At 40.9% G+C, this 18,943-nt stretch overlaps 1 protein-coding gene across 1 annotated transcript in view; it reads left to right on the plus strand.

The window, feature by feature from the left end:
- The first annotated feature begins 1,062 nt into the window (after positions 1–1,062).
- LOC122314391 (isoleucine--tRNA ligase, cytoplasmic) overlaps positions 1,063–18,943 on the plus strand; it is a 34,375-nt gene continuing 16,494 nt past the window's right edge. The window contains exons 1-8 of the mRNA XM_043129937.1: positions 1,063–1,553; positions 1,648–1,801; positions 2,863–2,928; positions 3,225–3,368; positions 5,409–5,629; positions 5,778–5,943; positions 6,906–7,019; positions 7,322–7,419. Coding sequence (XP_042985871.1) covers positions 1,174–1,553; positions 1,648–1,801; positions 2,863–2,928; positions 3,225–3,368; positions 5,409–5,629; positions 5,778–5,943; positions 6,906–7,019; positions 7,322–7,419 — 1,343 coding nt within the window. The 5' untranslated portion in view covers positions 1,063–1,173. The remainder of the gene's footprint in view (positions 1,554–1,647; positions 1,802–2,862; positions 2,929–3,224; positions 3,369–5,408; positions 5,630–5,777; positions 5,944–6,905; positions 7,020–7,321; positions 7,420–18,943) is intronic.

An 18,943-nucleotide genomic window follows, 5' to 3' on the forward strand; every position in this document is an offset into this window, starting at 1 on the left:
GCAGATTTTTCGTAACAGATTTTTTTTACATAACAGATTTTTTTTATAAAGCAGATTTTTTATAGCAGATTTTTAAAACAGAAATTTTAAATCAGTTTTTTTTTAAAAAAACAGAATTTTTTAATGACAAATTTATATTTTATTAAAACCGGAAAACCGGACCAAACCGGACCGAAAACCGATAAAACCGGAATACCGGTTTATAAGAAAAATAGGTGCGTAATCGGTTTTGAAAAATACAAAACCGGTACCTATCGGTTCGGTCCTAGATTTTGTCTAAAACCGGACCAAACCGGACCGGTTACACCCCTACCATGAACTGAAATTTCACTTCTTTTACAGCTCCATAATTTTTCTTTTTTCTATTTTTTGTGTTGCCTTCTGATTTGGTGGTCATGTGAGGTTTGGTCTCTTCTATGGAAACCCACTTTCGAGTATGAGAAATATTTGACTTTTTTTTTTTTTTTCTTTCATCTTTACTATACTTACTTTACTTTTCTGCTTCGATATTTTAATAAAATCAATTCGAATCCTCTAAATCCCAGTCCCGTTCAAGTCACAAAATCCATTTTTCAAATTCCACCAGCACAACACTTTCAATCTCTCTACCAAACAACGATTCACCAATTCCTCAAAAAGTCAATAATTTTCATCTCAAATTTTGGTCCTTTTCCTGATCTTGAAGGCTATGGTCATGTGGTTGGCTTGGATTCGATGGCTGTCAAAGAAGATGAACGGCTGTGCATTTTGGGGTGGGGGAATGACTGAGGGAGATTTTGAGATTGAGTGCTAAGAGACGAGAGTGTTTTTGAACCGATTCAAAACTTTAATGAACCAATATACACGTAATGTGTGTAATGACTTCACCGAAACATTGGCTTCTGCAAAGAAATTTTCAAAATATTAATGGTTGTACGGATGTAACAATCGACTCCGGGTTATATCGTAAAATCTCTATTTACTTGGCGGGCACTCCGTCGCCCATTAAAAAAACAGACGGTCACTCCGTCGACCCGACCTATTCCGACCCATATCATTCCCTATATATATAAATAAACAAACAAAACCACATCCGAATTGGCATGCGTTGAAACTCCAAAACCCTGATTCTCTCTCACCGGCTCTGTCTGTGTCTGTGTCTGTGTCTGTGTCTGTGTCCCTCTCATTACCGCCATGGACGAAGTTTGCGAAGGGAAGGATTTCTCCTTTCCAAACTACGAGGAGAAGATCCTTGAGTTGTGGAGGGAGATAAAGGCATTCGAAACCCAGCTGGAGCGCACCAAGGACCAGCCCGAGTACATCTTTTATGACGGGCCTCCCTTCGCAACGGGGCTCCCACACTATGGCCACATCCTCGCCGGTACCATCAAGGACATCGTCACCCGCTACCAGTCCATGAACGGCCGCCACGTCACTCGCCGCTTCGGCTGGGATTGCCACGGCCTTCCAATCGAGAACGAGATCGACCGTCGCCTCGACATTAAGAAGCGCGAAGATGTGTTGAACTTGGGGATCGATAAGTACAACGAGGAGTGCCGTAGCATTGTCACGAGGTGAGCGTTTTTATTTATTTATAGATTATCGCGCATTACTTTATTTGAATCGCTATCGTGAATTTGGTACTCGTTCTTGTTTTTTTGTTCGTAGGTATGTGCGGGAGTGGGAGAAGATTGTTTGGCGGACTGGGCGGTGGATTGATTTCAATAATGGTTACAAGACTATGGACTTGAACTTCATGGAGACTGTGTGGTGGGTCTTTGCTCAGCTTTATGACAAGGGTCTTGTGTATAAAGGTTTCAAGGTTAGTTTGGAGTATCTCCTTCTATACTGGTTTTCGGGAGTATGCTAATGAAGACTTTATGGTTTTGTCATTTATTTATTTTTTTAGGAGGTATACGTCTCGTGTACATTTGTCATGGCTATTGTTTTCGTCAATTAAATTCCTGATTGCTTATCAATTTCTTTTTTTTGATGGGTGTCATAAGTTGATTTGGTAATGAATCTCTTAATGAAATGATGGCGATCCTGAATTGGGTGATGATAGAAGTAATGGATTTCATTTCTGAGTTCCTTTTATTGATTGTGATTCTTATAGTTTCCAGAAAGTTCGACAACTGAGAGGAAGTTAAACCTTTCAGTTTCATTGTTTTTCTCTTTTTTCCCCTTGTTTTGTAGACTAATGATTCTATTCAAACGCATGCAAAGGTTGTATCAGGTTTAGTTAAGTATAGTTATGTTGGCTGCCACTGGTAGTGGAAGGTTATAGTATTGGATTATACCATCTTCTATTTTTTTTATGTTTTCCGAGGCCCAAACATATCTTTTTGGCTTGAAATTTCTTGTTTTATGTTTCCACAGTTTGGCAATGGGGGGGGGGGGGGGGGGGGGGGGGGGGGGGGGGGGGGTATATATATATATATTTAAATGGGTTCAATATCTTATCAACCCACCCTTCTAGTCGATTAACCTTTGTCACCTTTATGAGCTAGGCTTCCGGAATAAAAACCAAACCTTGGTCTTTGGAGTCAACAGCCTTTGGTTCATTTCAGTAGCCCGAACGAGAGTTGACTTATTTCTGTTTAGGATACTAAACCTTACTTCTCACCCGGTAAGGTGGTCCACCCACACTTGAGTGAGCTATCAGGCTCCACACATTCGTCGGCCAACCACTTCGTTCGGAAACTCAATCAAAAGGCGAACATTCTCTGGCTTCATTGGATGTCACACTTTTGAAAGCGAGTCAAGCTTGGAGGCAAGTGAGGAAAAATTAAGGAAGTCGAGCTAGTCAATCCACACTTGCCTTATTATATGGGTCAGTCTTCTCTATTTATGTATTTGTAATGTTTATTTTCTGTCCTGCAGGTCATGCCATACAGCACTGGTTGTAAGACACCTCTATCTAATTTTGAAGCCGGTCAGGAATATCGGGTTTGTGATCTGAAACTTCTGTTTACCATTCATAATGGGGCGAATTGCTGAACAAGTGTTATTTTTAGTCTTTCTGTCAAATTTTGTTTGAAACTATGTAGAGTTCTTTAATTTTTTGTTCGGTCACCATTGGTCATGTTACCAAGTCAAACTCATGAAGTAGGATCTGGTCACTGTTGCAGTTGAACTGCTGTTTTGGTTTTAGAGACTGATAGTTATGACCGTGTTCACTATTATTTATTCAATCTTTAGTTCTTATAGTTTCATGTTTATCTGACTTTCCTGGAGTGACACAGGATGTGCCTGACCCTGAAATTATGGTGACTTTTCCAATAATTGGTGATCCGCATAAGGCAGCCTTTGTGGCTTGGACAACAACTCCGTGGACCCTTCCGAGTAATCTTGCCCTTTGTGTCAATGCAAATTTTGTCTATGTTAAGGTCAGTTTAATATGTTAGATTCTGCAATACATTGTACGCATTCACTTGCATCACATACACAAGGGCTGTCTGAAACATGCATTAATGTTACCATAAAATGTCTCTCTCACTTGAGGTACCTTAGCCCTGGTGTTCATATAACTTGTTTGAATGCTATAAAATATAAATATAATTTTAGCACATTTAGCATTTAGAGTGAGTTGATGCTGTCCACGTTCAAGAGTGAGTATTATAATAAAATTTTAGCCAAAGTCTGCCTTTACAGTGGACTAGCTATACTGATTGTCATTGTCTTGGGCTAAAAACCTATTATAGTTGAACAACACTTTTTTTTTTTTTCTGCTTCATATTTTTGTCAGCTTGTGGTGGGATTCAAGCTTATACAACTGCACTTGCATTAGGTCTTGTTGCACGTGTGTGTTTTTCAACATATAAATAGGGTACTACAAGGTAATTGGTGTTCTATTTATTTGAAAGTAGTATTATATAGATTGCACATTTTTTTTTTTTGTTTTTTGTTTTTTATAAGTAAGAAATTTATCAAAACTACGTAATTAGGCATAGCCCAAGTACACAAGAAATATACAAGAGAAAACACCTAGTTACAAGCTAAAGCTGAAAACAACACGAAAGTCATTGGAATTAAACCCATCCATTACAATAACCAAAGCCCAAAGCAACAAAGTATGTAAAAAGAAAGCCCTAATCCCATCCACGGAGTGTTCTATATTGTCGAAACAGTGACCATTCCTCTCATTCCAAATGCACCACATGAGACAAATAGGAACTATCTTTCAAACAGCCGCTATTTGACGATTTCCTTGAATCCCTCTCCAACAGGCCAAAAGATTCCCCACACTCTTAGGCATCACCCAAGCAATGCCAAGCTTGACAAAGACATCCACGCTTTCTCAGCTTATCAATAGTAAGGATTTTCCCATGAGAAGCCAACCACCCGAAGAATCACACCTTGAGAGGCACTTTACATCTCCAAATGTTTTTCCAAGGGAAAAAATCACTAGATGGATGTGGCACCAGGACTTTGTACAAAGATCTAACCAAAAATTTCTTATTACCAAGTTGATTCCAGACTAATCTGTCCTCCCCTCCAGATTTTAAATTTAAAGCATAGAGCAAGCTATAAAAATCAGTGATTGCCCCCACCTCCCAATCATGGGCATCTCTAATAAAACCAGCAGTGTTGCTCATGCAATCAGCTACAGAAGCGCATTTTTCTGAAGCAATTCTAAAGAGGGAAGGGAAAGCAATCTTCAGGGCTACGTCTCCACACCATAAATCATGCCAAAAACTGATCCGGTTACCCCTACCCACTTCGAATCTGAAATTTCTGAAGAATTCTGAAGAACTCCCCCCATCCATTGCGAATGAATTTCCACACTCCCACTCCATATGCCCCTCTTACTTCATTTGAGCACCAACCTCCATAATTACTCCCATATTTGGCATCAATAATAATCCTACAAAGAGCATCCCCTTCTTAATGATTCGGCCACAACCATTTTCCTAAGAGTGCCTTATTGGAAGTTTTCAGCTTTCTACTTATAAAAAATGAAAAAAATAAAAAAAAAGTTTTCAGCTTTCTAATCCCCAAACCTCCCAAATATAAAGGAGAACAAATCGTATCCCACTGGAGCAAGGGGAATTTCTTCTCATCCTCCAAACCACCCCACAAGAAGTCATAGAATATCCTTTCCATTCTATTAGCCACTCATGCAGGCAAAGAAAATAAAGATAGGAAATAGGTTTGGATATTAGATAAAGTGCTCTTGATCAAGGTGATTCTACCACCTTTGGACAAGTAGATCCTTTTCCAGCCAGCCAACCTACATTCAACCTTATATCGATTGCACATCTTTGCTTGCATTCTTCTTTTGTTGTACTTAACATTGTTGCTATGTAATGGTTGACATGTTTTCTCTATTTTATTTCATTAATTTTCATTTAGCTTACATTCAGCAGGAGTATTCTTTTGTTACTTGTTATTAGAGTGTATCTAATTGGGGTCCGAAAGAATACCAGGTTCGCAACAAGTACTCTGGAAAAGTATATATGGTTGCTGAATCTCGTTTGCCAGCTCTTCCTAGTGAGAAGCCAAAACCAAGTATAGCTAATGGATCTATTCCTGACACCAAAAAATCAAATCCCAAGACCAAGGGATCCTCAAGTGGTAAAACTGGAGATGTGGTGGATTCATATGAAGTTTTGGAGAAAGTTTCAGGGGCTTCATTGGTGGGAATGAAGTGAGTGCCACTTTACTTTTTATTCATCCTTACTACTGTTTTCCAGATTACTTTGAGATGATTACTGTTGTTTTTGGGAATTCTTTTTATGTAAAGTATGATTGCATTTTGGGGGGGAGTACTAAAACTGTAAGAATGTGTACTACAGGTATCAACCATTGTTTGATTATTTTATCGAGTGCTCTGAGTCTGCATTTAGAGTTCTTGCCGACAATTATGTTACAGATGATAGTGGTACTGGGATTGTGCATTGTGCGCCTGCTTTTGGTGAAGATGATTACCGTGTTTGCAGTGAGAATCAAATCATAAGCAAGGTTTTCTCCCTTCTCCTTTTTGGATGCACTTAATTGTACAAACTTTACATTTTTAATCATTTGATATAGTACAGCCAGGCAAGGTTGTTTTTATGTTCCCTAATTCTCACACTTTCGAATATATGGATTTGTTGAATTTTTATGTTCTTTTAAATTAGTTCTTGTACCCATCCGTGGGTAGCCCAAGTAATAAGGGCAAACTTGTGTGCATGAGCCCTATGTCACAGGTTCGATTTCCCCTGGAATCAAACTGCGATTTAAGTGGCAGGTCATGACGTGGGATGCTGTGCTAGTCTCCCTGGGGGTTTAGGTTCCATAGTGAGTCCTAAGGGCTTTGTTGTGGGGTGGTTCCCCCATCATAAAAAAAATAGTTCTTGTACAATTTTGGCTTTATTTATGTACCTTTAACTTCTTTATATATTATTTTTGTAAAGATTTCCTTCTATACTTTCTGTTCTCCCTTATTGTCTAGACTTGTATATCGGATTAGTTCCCTATCTTGTCCCTTTCACTTTTGATTTTGATTTGGTTAGTCTTGAGGGGATTTCCATAGATGGTGGTCTAACTTGGCTAGGACCTTGGGGTGTGATACCCTATAGTGAATGATATGGGTGGGTGGTGAATCAGGATCCCACATTGCTTGGGAAGGAGAAGTTCTTGCTCTTTATAATGGTTCGAATGGGGCTCCATTTGTATCATTAACTAGTCATTTTGGAGTATAGGCCCAAACGTGGCTTGGGCTTCTCTTGGGGAGTTAAATTTGTTGATTCTAGTGATCTATGTTTCAATTTTTTACAATTTTTATAAATTTTTTTAATTGATGTTTCTTGATTATGATGATCTATCGTATGTTTTTTTTAACGTGTCTTTATTGATGCTCAAGCACCCAAAGAATTTGGCAAAAATGTGTGCATTCTGGGCTTTGGTTGCTTAATGTCTTCCTTTCTCGTGTTGTCATGTAGGGAGAGAACTTAATTGTAGCAGTTGATGATGATGGCTGCTTTACGGCAAAGATTACCGACTTTAGCGGGCAGTATGTCAAGGATGCAGATAAGGATATTATTGAAGCAGTTAAGGTATGGTTTATATGAATTTCATTTTGAGGATGCTTAAAAATTGACAATGATGATAAATAATAGTGAGGGTGATCAGTATGAAACAATTGTTAATTTTACAGTACATAAATGCCATGTCTTTAGGAGTTGATTTATTTCCTTCATAATATGATACCTATGTTTTGATATATTATTGTTGACTGATGTTAAAAAGAGTTTGAAATTGAAGTTATTTTTTGGGTTTCATGTTGTATAATTTTATACCCCTTTCTAAATGCTTTCCCTCATTTTCATTGTTTCGTGGTGGTTCTTTGTATTTGTAGGAAAAAGGCCGCCTGGTTAAGTCTGGGAGCTTTATGCATCCTTATCCCTTCTGTCCAAGATCCAAAACTCCTCTTATTTATCGAGCTGTTCCAAGCTGGTAAGTTCATTTATCAATATTTTCTTTTACCTTAACTGAAGTTATATTGAAGCTATCTTCTGTTCTTTCACTTTAGTTTTTAAAACGCAATATGCTTTGAACTGTAATTTTTTCAACAAGTCGATATGTTTTAGTTTTTGTTGAAGTGTCGATTATCTTTTTTTTTTTTTTAATAAGAAAATTTATTTATCGAATGAAATAGGTGAAGCCCATGTACATAGGAAGTATATAACAGAAACACCTAATCACATTCTAGGATCATGAAAAGAGGACAAAAACTCATGAACAATCCCTTCATTAATTACAATAGCAGAAAACCACTGAAGCAAGGAGAACACAAAACCTCTACAGTACGCTCCTTATTGTTAAAACACTGCTTATTCCTTTCCATCTAAATACACCACATGATGCACAAAGGAATCATCTTCCACACCGCTGCCACTTGAGAACAACTATGAGGCCTATTTCAACACGCAAGTAAGTCCACCACTTTCTTAGGCATTACCCAAACCAGCCCAGCTCAACTAAACACAACACACCATCCCATAACGCCTTAGCCACCTCACAATGTAAAAGTAAATGATCCATTGATTCACCATCTTTCTTGCACATGAAGCACCACTCCATAACAATCATGCCATGCTTCCTCAAATTATCAATTGTCAAAATATTCCCAAGTGATGCTGTCCAAGTAAAAAAGGCCACTTTGGACGGCACATGAACCCTCCAAATACTCTTCCATGGAAAAGAAGTGTGATGCTGAACTCTCAACACCTTATAATATGACTGCACCGAAAGCTTTTTATTCCCCGTATGCTTCCATAACATTCGATCCCTCTCATTTCCTCCAATATCCAGAGAATACAACAAACTGAAAAAACCTGCAACCTCATAAAGTTCCCAATCCTGAACAGCTCTAATAAAACTAACATTCCATTGCACAGCTCCATTAGAAAGAATCAACAAATCTGAAACTGAAGTCTGCTGATTTGCAACCATTCAAAAAATAGCCGGAAAAGCTCTAAAAAGAGCATGCCTACCATACCAATCATCAAATCCTAAATGAATTCTTGAACCCTCTCCAACATCGAACTTAATTTGTTTCACAAAATTGTCACACCCCTTTCTAATAAATTTTCAAATACTCACACCATAAGTCCCTCTACTCTCCTTTGAACACCAACCTCCCCCAATCACTCCCATTATTTCTATCAATAACCTCCCACCACATCGATTCCCCTTCCATTTGTTACCTCCACAACCACTTTCCCAACAAAGCCTTATTAAAACTACTCAAATTACGAACCCCCAATCCTCCATTAACAATAGGACAACAAACTCTATTCCAATTCACAAGATGAAACTTTTTCTCCTCTCCCACACCACCCTACAACAAACTCTATTCTTCTTCACCTTTGCATATGAATTAGGGTACTCAAAAGCAAATCAGTTTTAAATCTTAAAATCTCACCTAATTTAAAGCAACTATGGACTGCGAGTGGGCTGCCATACCATCGCGTGGACTTTTGGTAGCTTAGATGGGTGTTTTGTGCTCAGATTTTGCCAATATGGTGGCAGATAGGGCTGTTCAAATTTCTCTAAGTGCTGACCTGAGCTGATACACACTGAAATTCTGATTGGCTCGGCCAGCAAAAGTTATGATTTATTTCTAAAATCCATCAGTTTGGATGACCAAATGATACATGTGGAATCTGACTTCTGAACTAACCCACAATAGATACCTTAAAAAGATAAGAGGGAATGGTAGATATAAGTCATTTTTTAAGAAGCTAATACACGTGACGGTATACTTTAAAAGCAGTTTGATGACCATTCTTGTGGAGCGGAAACAAAAGTTGGCACCCACTCTTTTTTTTATCACTATTATGCGGAAAATAAGTACACAAGAAGTATACCAAGGAAAGAGCTCTCTAGAAGAAGATAACGATACCAGAAAGTCTGGTGGATATAACCCAGTCCAAGATAAAAGAGTATTGATAAAAAAAATGTGTTGTGCTCCTTCAACTTCCTTGTGCGATCCTCGAAGATTCTGTCATTCTTTCCTTCCAAGTGCACCAAATGAGCAAGTGAGCAAGTAGGGAGCAGTTTTTGAGGATGTTCCACAAGCTTTGGAGAAGTGGCATGCTTTAGGCATAAAGCAATTGTGAGAGGATATAAAATATTTTTACTTATCAACACATGCAAAACTCTCTCCTTACACATGCAAAACTCTCTTCGACTGTGGTTAACAGTTCAACGTTGATGGCATCATAGCTACTACAGTGGAACAAATGGCTCTGTCTAAAGATTTAGTTGTAGAGTCTAAAAGGATCGTGCTTGTGAGAGAGGCAGTTAACATATGTATTTTTGAATAGGGTTGGAAGCAAAAGTAAGAGGTGTTGGTGTGTCACAACACAGTGCTGTGGTTCGTGAGTGTTTTGGAGGAGTGCTTGAGAGGGGGTAGGAAGGAGGTGTATTCGGTGATAAGGGAGGGTTATAAAAGTTTTGTTGCCCAATACTGTGCGAACCATCATGGGCATTACTTGTCGATTGCAGAGTATTGATGTGAGGGAAGAAGTTGTCTACTCTGTTTTCCTGAAGGTACAGGTGGTTGGGGATGGAGAAGCCTAAAGGAGCTCGCTGCGGAGATGACGCAGACTAGGGAGTAGGTAGGCAAAGTCGCAGGGGCTTAGGCGAACAGAAGGGCAGTGAAACCTTTCAATCTTTCGTATGTAGAGGCCCTCACGGTGGCGAGACCAAGTCACGGTGAGAACAAGCCATGCGTAAATGGCGGTGATGGGGTGGTGCTTTGAGCCCCTCAACCTGTACGGGGGTCAGGGTATGGCAGGCCTAAGGTTAGGCAGGAGATGTGGGTGAGTAGCAGGCGCCTGTTGGAGTTGCAGGGATAACTGAAGAAAGTGTAGAAGGCGATGGAGGAGCTGCAAATTTACGTTGGGCTGAGAAAGGAAATAAGTGGGAGAGGGGAGAATGAAAATGGAGAAAGGATTTTGGGCCCTGGGCTTCGTGATCATGGGCCACAAGGGATTATGAAGTTTGGGCCCCAGCCCAAAACTATATGCTCTTCGAATGTACCAGAAAGGGCCTTGTATGTGTATAAGGCCCGGTCCAACGCAGGCTTTGCAGCCTCTTTGAATGGAGGCCTGGGAACTGGGCTTGGGCCGTCCCAGCCCACTTTGCTTTTGAGTAAGATGGCCGGCTCGTCCAAGAGCCCTTTGACCTAGCTAAACGACCCGATATTCAGCAACAGAGCTTTGACAGCTCCCGAGATCGTGCCATGCTCGCCGTCGACAGACTTGGCAGCAGTGAGTCCACAGACGTCGCTGAAGGTGGCAGTGGGAAACTCTGGTGACGCGCCGGCGGCCATGGGTGTACAGTACTCACTGCCGAAACAAAGTGTGTCAACGTCGGCGAGTTTGGATGGTTTTTTCCCGCTGTGTGGAGGTCAAACAACGCCGATTTTGGCAGGAGACAAGGATGCGGGCAGATTGGACCTCTCTGTCCATTTAGTTAGTGATTCTGAGGTGGAGGAAGAGGAGGGGGAGGGGCCTGACGACTTTAAGCATTCGGTGGATGGGGATTTTGTTCTCCCTAATGTTTGTGGATAGATGGTTTTGGATGACATCTCGCTGGAAGGTGACTTTCACGAAAATCAGTAAAGTAGGCTGGAGGAACCCACCCTGTTGAATTTCTGTTTTCCACCTCAACCTAATGTTTCGGATTGGGTTTTTCACAAGGTGAAAGAAATCTAGAAATTTGTGGGGATTGAATGCGACGGATATGAGGAGCAGTTCATGGCCCTGTTCACAACAATTGAAGCGGGGCACAAACAAAAAAGTAAGGGAGAATCAAAGAAGCACCGGGAACTCAAAAGACTGACTTGGTCGATGAATATGGAGGGCAGCACTAGCAAGGAAAGAGTAAAGGGAAGGGGTAGGCCTTTCCTCCATGAAACCAAAGATTGTGTCGTGGAACGTCCGTGGGCTTAACGCTATTGATAAGCGCCTATGGATTAGAAATATGATTCGGAATGGAAGGCTCATATCGTATGTTTGCAAGAAACTAAATTGAAATTTATTGATAGGGGAATTGTGTGAAGTTTATGGAGTGGGGTCCATGTAGATTGAGCTTTCTTGGCCTCTAATGGGGCATCAGGAGGGATTGTGGTGTTGTGGGATAGACGTGTGGTGGAAAGGGTGGAGTATTTTATTGGAAATTACACGGTGGTATGCTTGTTTAAGTGTAGCCGATAACTTTCTATGGGCTTTTGCAGGTGTTGATGGCGCCAACTCAGACACAGACAAAAGCTTGTTATGGGATGAACTTTCTGGGACTCATAACTGGTGGGAACTCCCTTGGTGTATAGGGGGAGACTTCAATGTTTTGAGATTCACTAATGAAACTTTGGGAAGTAGAAGATTACGGCCAGCAATGGAGGCGTTCTCGGGGTGTATCTTTGACTTGAATTTGGTGGATTTGCCTTTAGCCGGTGGTACCACTACTTGATTTAATAATCAGTCATGGTCTCGACTGGACCGGTTCCTAATTTCACCGGATTGAGAAAGCCACTTCCCGGAGGTCTGGCAAAAGCATATGCCCCATATTGGTTCGGATCATTGGCCTATGTTACTCTATTGTGGAGGCATTCGTAAGGGTCATCGGCCGTTTAAATTTGAGAATATGTGGCTGAAATCGGAAGGGTTTGTGGATAGGATTAAACAGTGGTGGTCTTCTTTCCAGTTCCAAGGTACTCCTAGTTTCATTTTTGCGGTAAAACTGAAAGCTCTCAAAAGAGATCTAAAAGTATGGAACTTGGAATCGGTCGGCAATGTAGGGGAAAACAAAAAGATAAAGTTAGAAATTCAGGAGATTGAGAGACTTCAAGAGGTACAACAACTCACTCAGGTAGAACAAGAGAGGAAGGTTGAGTTGGTTACAGAAGTTGAGAGGTTGATTCTACTAGAAGAGATGTCTTGGCGTCAAAAATCAAGGGCATTATGGTTGAGGGAAGGGGATCGGAGCACGAGTTTCTTCCACAGAATTGCAAACTCACATAGGAGAAATAATAATATTGAGATGTTGAAGGTGGATGATGTGGAGTGCAGAGAAGAGCAGGTAATCCACAATCATGTTGTGGAATTCTATGAGAACTTACTAGAGGAGCAAGTGAGATGGCGGACCCCACTGAATGGGTTGGATTTTGACACCACCGGTTTGAGTGACGTCTCACGCTTGGAAAGGGACTTTGAGGAGAGAGAGGTTGTGAGGAAAATGGCTAGGGACAAGGCACTAGGACCAGATGGCTTCTCTATGGGTTTCTTTCAAGATTGTTGGGAAGTTTTTAAGGATGATGTAATGAAGGTCTTTCAGGAGTTTTTCAGGGCTGGAAGGTTTGAAAAAAGTCTTAACACCACGTTCCTCGCTTTGATTTCCAAGAAGGTGGGGGCGACGGAGATTAAGGAGTTTCGGCCTATTAGTCTAGTGAATGGGATGTATAAGATAATTTCCAAGGTACTTGCATACAGATTGAGTGAGGTGATGGGGAAGATTGTTACGCAACCACAATGCTTTCGTTAAAGGAAGACAGATTCTGGATGCGGTGTTAATTGCTAATGAATGCCTTGATAGTCGATTGAAAGCTGGGAAAATAGGGATCATGTGCAAACTCGACATGGAAAAGGTGTATGACCATGTTAACTGGGATTTCCTCCTCCATTTACTTAGGAGGTGTGGTTTTGGGGAGTGATGGAGGGCCTGGATCCATTGGTGCATATCTTCGGCAAAGTTCTCTGTGTTGTTAAATAGAGTCTCAGTGGGTTTCTTCCAGAGCTCACGTGGATTAAGACAAGGGGACCCGTTGTCTCCCTTGTTGTTCGTCATGGTCATGGAGGCTCTAAGCAGGATGCTTTCGGCATTGGTTGTGAACAGTTTTATAGCAGGTTTCCCGATCAAAACTTTGGATAGGGATATTATTAAGATTTCTCATTTACTGTTTGCAGATGATACATTGATTATGTGTGAAGCTGACCAAAGCCAGGTTGAAGTTCTAAAGGCCCTACTCTTTTGCTTTGAGGAAGTCTCTAGTTTGAAGGTAAATCTAGAAAAATTAGAATTGGTGCCAATTGGGCTAGTTCCTAATATTCGCTCCTTGGCAAGAACTTTGGGTTGTAAGACAACTTCTTTCCCTATGACTTACTTGGGACCTCTATTGGGGAGTGCCTTGAGGGCTTCTTCGATATGGGATACAATGATTGAGAAAATAGAGCGGGGGTTGGCGGGGTGGAAAAGAATGTACTTGTCAAAAGGTGGAAGGATTGCTTTGATAAAGAGTACACTATCTAACTTACCTACTTATTTCTTATTTCTATTCCCAATACCAGCAAGTGTGGCAGCCCGTATTGAGAAGCTCCAACGAGATTTTTTGTGGGGGGGTTTGGGGGACGAGTTCAAGTTTCACTTGGTTAAGTGGGAGCATGTGTGCCGTTCTATTCCAGGGGGAGGTCTGGGGGTTAGAAATCTACGGGTATTCAATCGGGCATTATTAAGCAAATGGTTATTTATGGAGATTTGCTAGGGAACCAAACTCTCTATGGAAATTGGTTATTGAGAAGAAATATTGTGGCTTATGGGGGGATTGGTGCACTAGAGAAGATAGAGGGGCCTATGGTGTAGGGTTGTGGAAACACATTAGAAGAGGCTGGGGGGTGTTTAACCGATTTGGTAAGCTTCAGGTGGGTATAGGATCTAGGATAAAATTCTGGAGTGATGTGTGGTGTGGTAACAGGGCATTAAAAGACTTGTATCCTTCTCTCTTCTAGTTGGCAAGTGTGAAGGAAGTATCAGTGGCAGATGTTATGGAGTTATCGGGGGGACGGATTACTTGGAATATTAATTTCAGTAGGGCAGTACAAGATTGTGAGATAAGTAGCATTGCAGATTTCTACAGTTTTATATATTCCATAAGACTAAACAACCAGCAAGAGGATGTCATGTGGTGGACTCTGTTAGAATATATTGTCTATAATCTGTTTGTATAAGGGTATATGGGTCTCTTGTATTTAGGGTATATATATACACTTGTGTGTAAACTGTGAATAAAATAACAGAGTACTATTTCATCAAATCACGTCTACATGGTATCAGAGCACGATTCTCACAAATCTGAGTTCTGTATGGGTTGAGAGTATTTTTTGGGTGTAGTTTGTGAGCTCACCGTGTTCCTCGGCGTGTTTTTGTGTGGTTTGGGTGTTTCCGTGTGGTTTCCGTGTTTCGGTCGGCGGCTTGTGGTGGTTTGAAGTGCTTTCCGGTGACTTTCCGGCATCATCTCTGGTACTGGACACCAGGGGTGAACTCGCCGGTGAATTCTGTGGGTACCGAGTCTGGTTGCCGTCGTCTTCAGCTGCCGGAAGGGGTCACCATCGCCGATCCAGTACTGTTTGGTTGCAGGTAAGAGCTCGTATTCCAGTTCTGGAGTAGGCATAACCCTGAACTTGTATAAGGTTTTATTCCAGGTTGGAATAAAACCCTTTTGGTAACACGGATAACTTAAACCTATCCTGGGTTAGGATAGGCATATCCGAGACAGATCCAAACGAGCCAGACCCGGACCCGAGACTGAGACAGGTTCATATTGGCCATATATCGGCCGAAACAGAGCCGATACCGGCCGATACAGAGTCGATTTCGGCCGATACAGTCTGGTTCTGGCCACTTTCAGGCCGATACATACCGGTTCCGAACCGGTACAACACTTTTTTGACCGGTTCAGACTTGTTTCACCCGATACAGGCTTGAGATTTGGGTTTTTAATCTGGATTTCTACTTTTCCAGATTGTATTTTCCAGTTTTTGGTCCATATTTCATGTTTTTTGTGTGAAATCTTTGTTTCTAAGTGGATTGTTGTGATATCTTGGTATCTTTTCCATGGCAACTAAATTTGAGTCAATGTCACTTGCACCAAATATTAGTATGCCTGACTTCGGTGAAGTTAAATGGAAAGAATTACATGTTGTGGTCAAGATCCGTTGAAATGTTTTTGAAAGGCAAGGGTCTTCGTCGTACTCATCTGATCGATCCAATTCCTGCTTCGACTAGTTCTACATTTGCTCAATGGGAGCAGGAAGATGCTCAAATATTATCTCTGATGTTGACTAGTATTGAACCTAGTATTTACTCAAGTTTAATACATTTTGACACTGCTCAAGAGGTGTGGGGGCATCTCAAACAGATGTATTCAGGTGCTAGAAACATAACTCGTATTTATGAGTTGTGTAAACAATTCTTCGTTTTGGAACAGAATGCTTTGGGACTGGAAGAATATTATTCTCAAGTAATGGGCATATGTGAAGAACTCAAAATGTATCAACCCGTCACTTCTGATGTTCCAAGTATGCTAAAACAACGAGAAGATTTTAATATTGTTTGCTTTCTTGTTGGCTTAAAACCGGAGTATGAGTCAGTGCGTTCTCAAATTTTGGCCAGTCCACAGCTTCCCTCATTTCCTGATGTATTCTCCCGACTTCGGCGAGCTACATTGTCTTCTGATCAGAGTAATGAGAGATCTGCTTTAACTGCTTCCTATGTTGCTCCTGCTGGGCGTGGAGGTCAGAGTGGTAGAGGTGCACGTGGGGGTGCACGTGGGGGAAGAGATAATCGCACTCGAGGTCGTGAATTTCGTAAGTGCAGCCATTGTGGTCGCACTAACCACTCAGTGGATTATTGTTGGGATCTACATGGTAGACCATTTGGGTCTGCTAATCAAGCCACTTTCCAAGATGATCCATAGTTAACGAGCTCCAACCAATCTTCAGATATGATTAGTATATGAAAGGATGAGTATGAGCAGTTTTTGGGTCACACGGGCTTCATCTTCCACAGCTACTCTTACCCACTCAGGTATAGTATCCGCATGTCTTGTCTCATCCACTCAAGGTCCATGGATCATTGATTCATGAGCTAATGAACATTTGACCGGTTTGTCTTCTGCCCTGTCTAAGTTAAATACTGTACCATCTGTAAAAAGTGTCACTCTTGCTAATGGTTCTCTTGCTAAAGTTACAGGCATTGGATCCACTAAACTCACTGACTCCATATCCTTGTCTTCTGTCCTACATGCTCCGAGTTTTCCTTTTAGTTTGTTGTCTATTAGTAAGATTACTCAAAATCTACAATGTTCAGTGACTTTTTATCCCTCTTCATGTATTTTTTAGGATCTCAAGACGGGAAACAAGATTGGTACGGGGCATGAAGCTGGTGGTCTGTGTTATCTTGATGTTCAACAGTTACCCACTCGAGCCCTTACAACCCCCTCATCATCTGCTTTTGAATGGCACTGTCGCCTGGGTCATCCCTCATTTTCTCTTTTGAAGTGTCAAATTAGGAACTTGGGAAGTGTGTCTCCCTTTTCTTGTGAAGCGTGTCAACTTAGTAAACACCATCGTGTGTCTTTTGTTCCTCGTATTGATAAACGAGCATCGAGTCCTTTTGAATTGGTTCACTCTAATATATGGGGACCAATCAACATTGAATCAAACAAGTTTCAATATTTTGTTAGATTTGTTGATGACTACTTTCGTGTGACATGGTTGTTTTTTATGAAGGCTAGATCTGAACTTCTTTCCATATTTCAAGTGTTTTGGAAACAAATTAAAACTCAATTTAACAAAAAGGTTCAAATTTTGCGTTCTGATAATGCTAGAGAATATCTATCTAGTGCCTTTGTTACTTACCTAAGTGACAAAGGAATTATTCATCAAACATCATGTTCATATACACCCCAACAGAATGGGGTGGCTGAACGCAAAAACCGGCATTTGTTAGATGTAACCCGAGCACCATTGCTACATATGCATGTTCCTAAACGGTTTTGGAGTGATGGTGTTCTTACTGCTTGTCATCTTATTAATCGTATGCATTCATCAGTTCTTAATGGTTCATCTCCCTTCTCTGTCTTATTTCCATCATCTTCACCTTTTTCTCTTCCGCCAAAAATCTTTGGATGTGTTTGTTTTGTTCATAACCTTGGTCCAGGCTTTGATAAACTTGACCCCCATTCTACCAAGTGTCTCTTTGTTGGTTATTCCCGGACTCAGAAAGGATATCGCTGCTATAGTCCAGCTCTTAGACTCTATTTCATGAGTGCTGATGTTATCTTCTTTGAGTCCATACCCTATTTTTCAAATACATCTTCGAGTGTTGAGTGTGATCCTCTACCATTACCTACTCTTACATTATCTCCCTCACAATCACCCAACCTTACCCAACCTTCCCCAGTTCCTTTACAGGTTTACTCACATCGCTTGCGGCCGCCGGCTCCCATGCCCCAACCAGTCGTGCCTCCATCTTCAGATCCTGAGTTGCCTAGTACTTAGGACTCTCTACCTATTGCTCTTCGCAAAGGTAATCGTTCTTTTGTTACTCAACATCCTATTAGTCAATTTGTTTCATATCATGCCTTATCCCCTTCATTCTCATGTTTTATATCTCAAGTTTCAAAACTCTCTATTCCTAAGACACTTCAGGATGCATTATCTGATCCGGGATAGAGGACAGTTATGGAAAATGAAATGGATGCTCTTCATCATAATGACACATGGGATCTTGTTCCACTACCACCTGGTAAATAACTTGTTGGCTGTAAATGGGTATACACTATCAAATTTCATCCTAATGGTTCTGTAGAACGTCTGAAAGCCCGCTTGGTTGCAAAGGGCTACACTCAAACCTATGGCATTGACTACGAAGAGACATTCTCTCCAGTTGCCAAAATCTCTTCTGTTCGAGTGCTAATCTCTCTTGCTGCTAATTTAGACTGGCCCTTATTTCAGCTAGATGTAAAAAATGCATTCCTCCATGGCGACTTGCATGAGGAAGTTTATATGGAGCAACCACCTGGGTTTGTTGCTCTGGGGGAGTATCGAGGTACTGTATGCAGGTTGAAAAAGGCATTATATGGTTTGAAACAATCTCCTCGAGCATGGTTTGGAAGGTTCTCTGATGCTGTATTGACATTTGGTCTTCACAGATGCCAAACAGATCACTCGGTATTTTACTTGCATAGTGATGCAGGTCACATTTTGTTGGTTGTATACGTGGATGATATTGTAATTACTGGGAGTGACTCTGCTGGAATTATTAGACTAAAGCAATTTTTACATGATCAGTTTCAGACGAAAGATTTGGGCAAGCTTAGATATTTCCTTGGAATTGAAGTCAATAGATCTAAAGAGGGAATCAACCTATCTCAGAGGAAATATGTACTTGATCTTTTAGAAGAAACCGGCATGTTGGGTGCACGACCTATTGACACTCATATGGATCCCAATCGTAAATTCTTGAAAGAAGAAGGGGAGTTGTTTAGAGATCCAGGTATGTATCAAAGACTTGTTGGGAAATTGAACTATCTTACCATCACTAGACTAGACATCTCTTATGCACTAAGTGTACTGAGTCAATTTTTACAAACGCCTAGGATCTCACATTGGGATGCTGTAACTCATATTATTCG

Source organism: Carya illinoinensis, chromosome 1 (genome assembly GCF_018687715.1).
Source record: "Carya illinoinensis cultivar Pawnee chromosome 1, C.illinoinensisPawnee_v1, whole genome shotgun sequence".
Classification (NCBI taxonomy): Eukaryota; Viridiplantae; Streptophyta; class Magnoliopsida; order Fagales; family Juglandaceae; genus Carya; species Carya illinoinensis.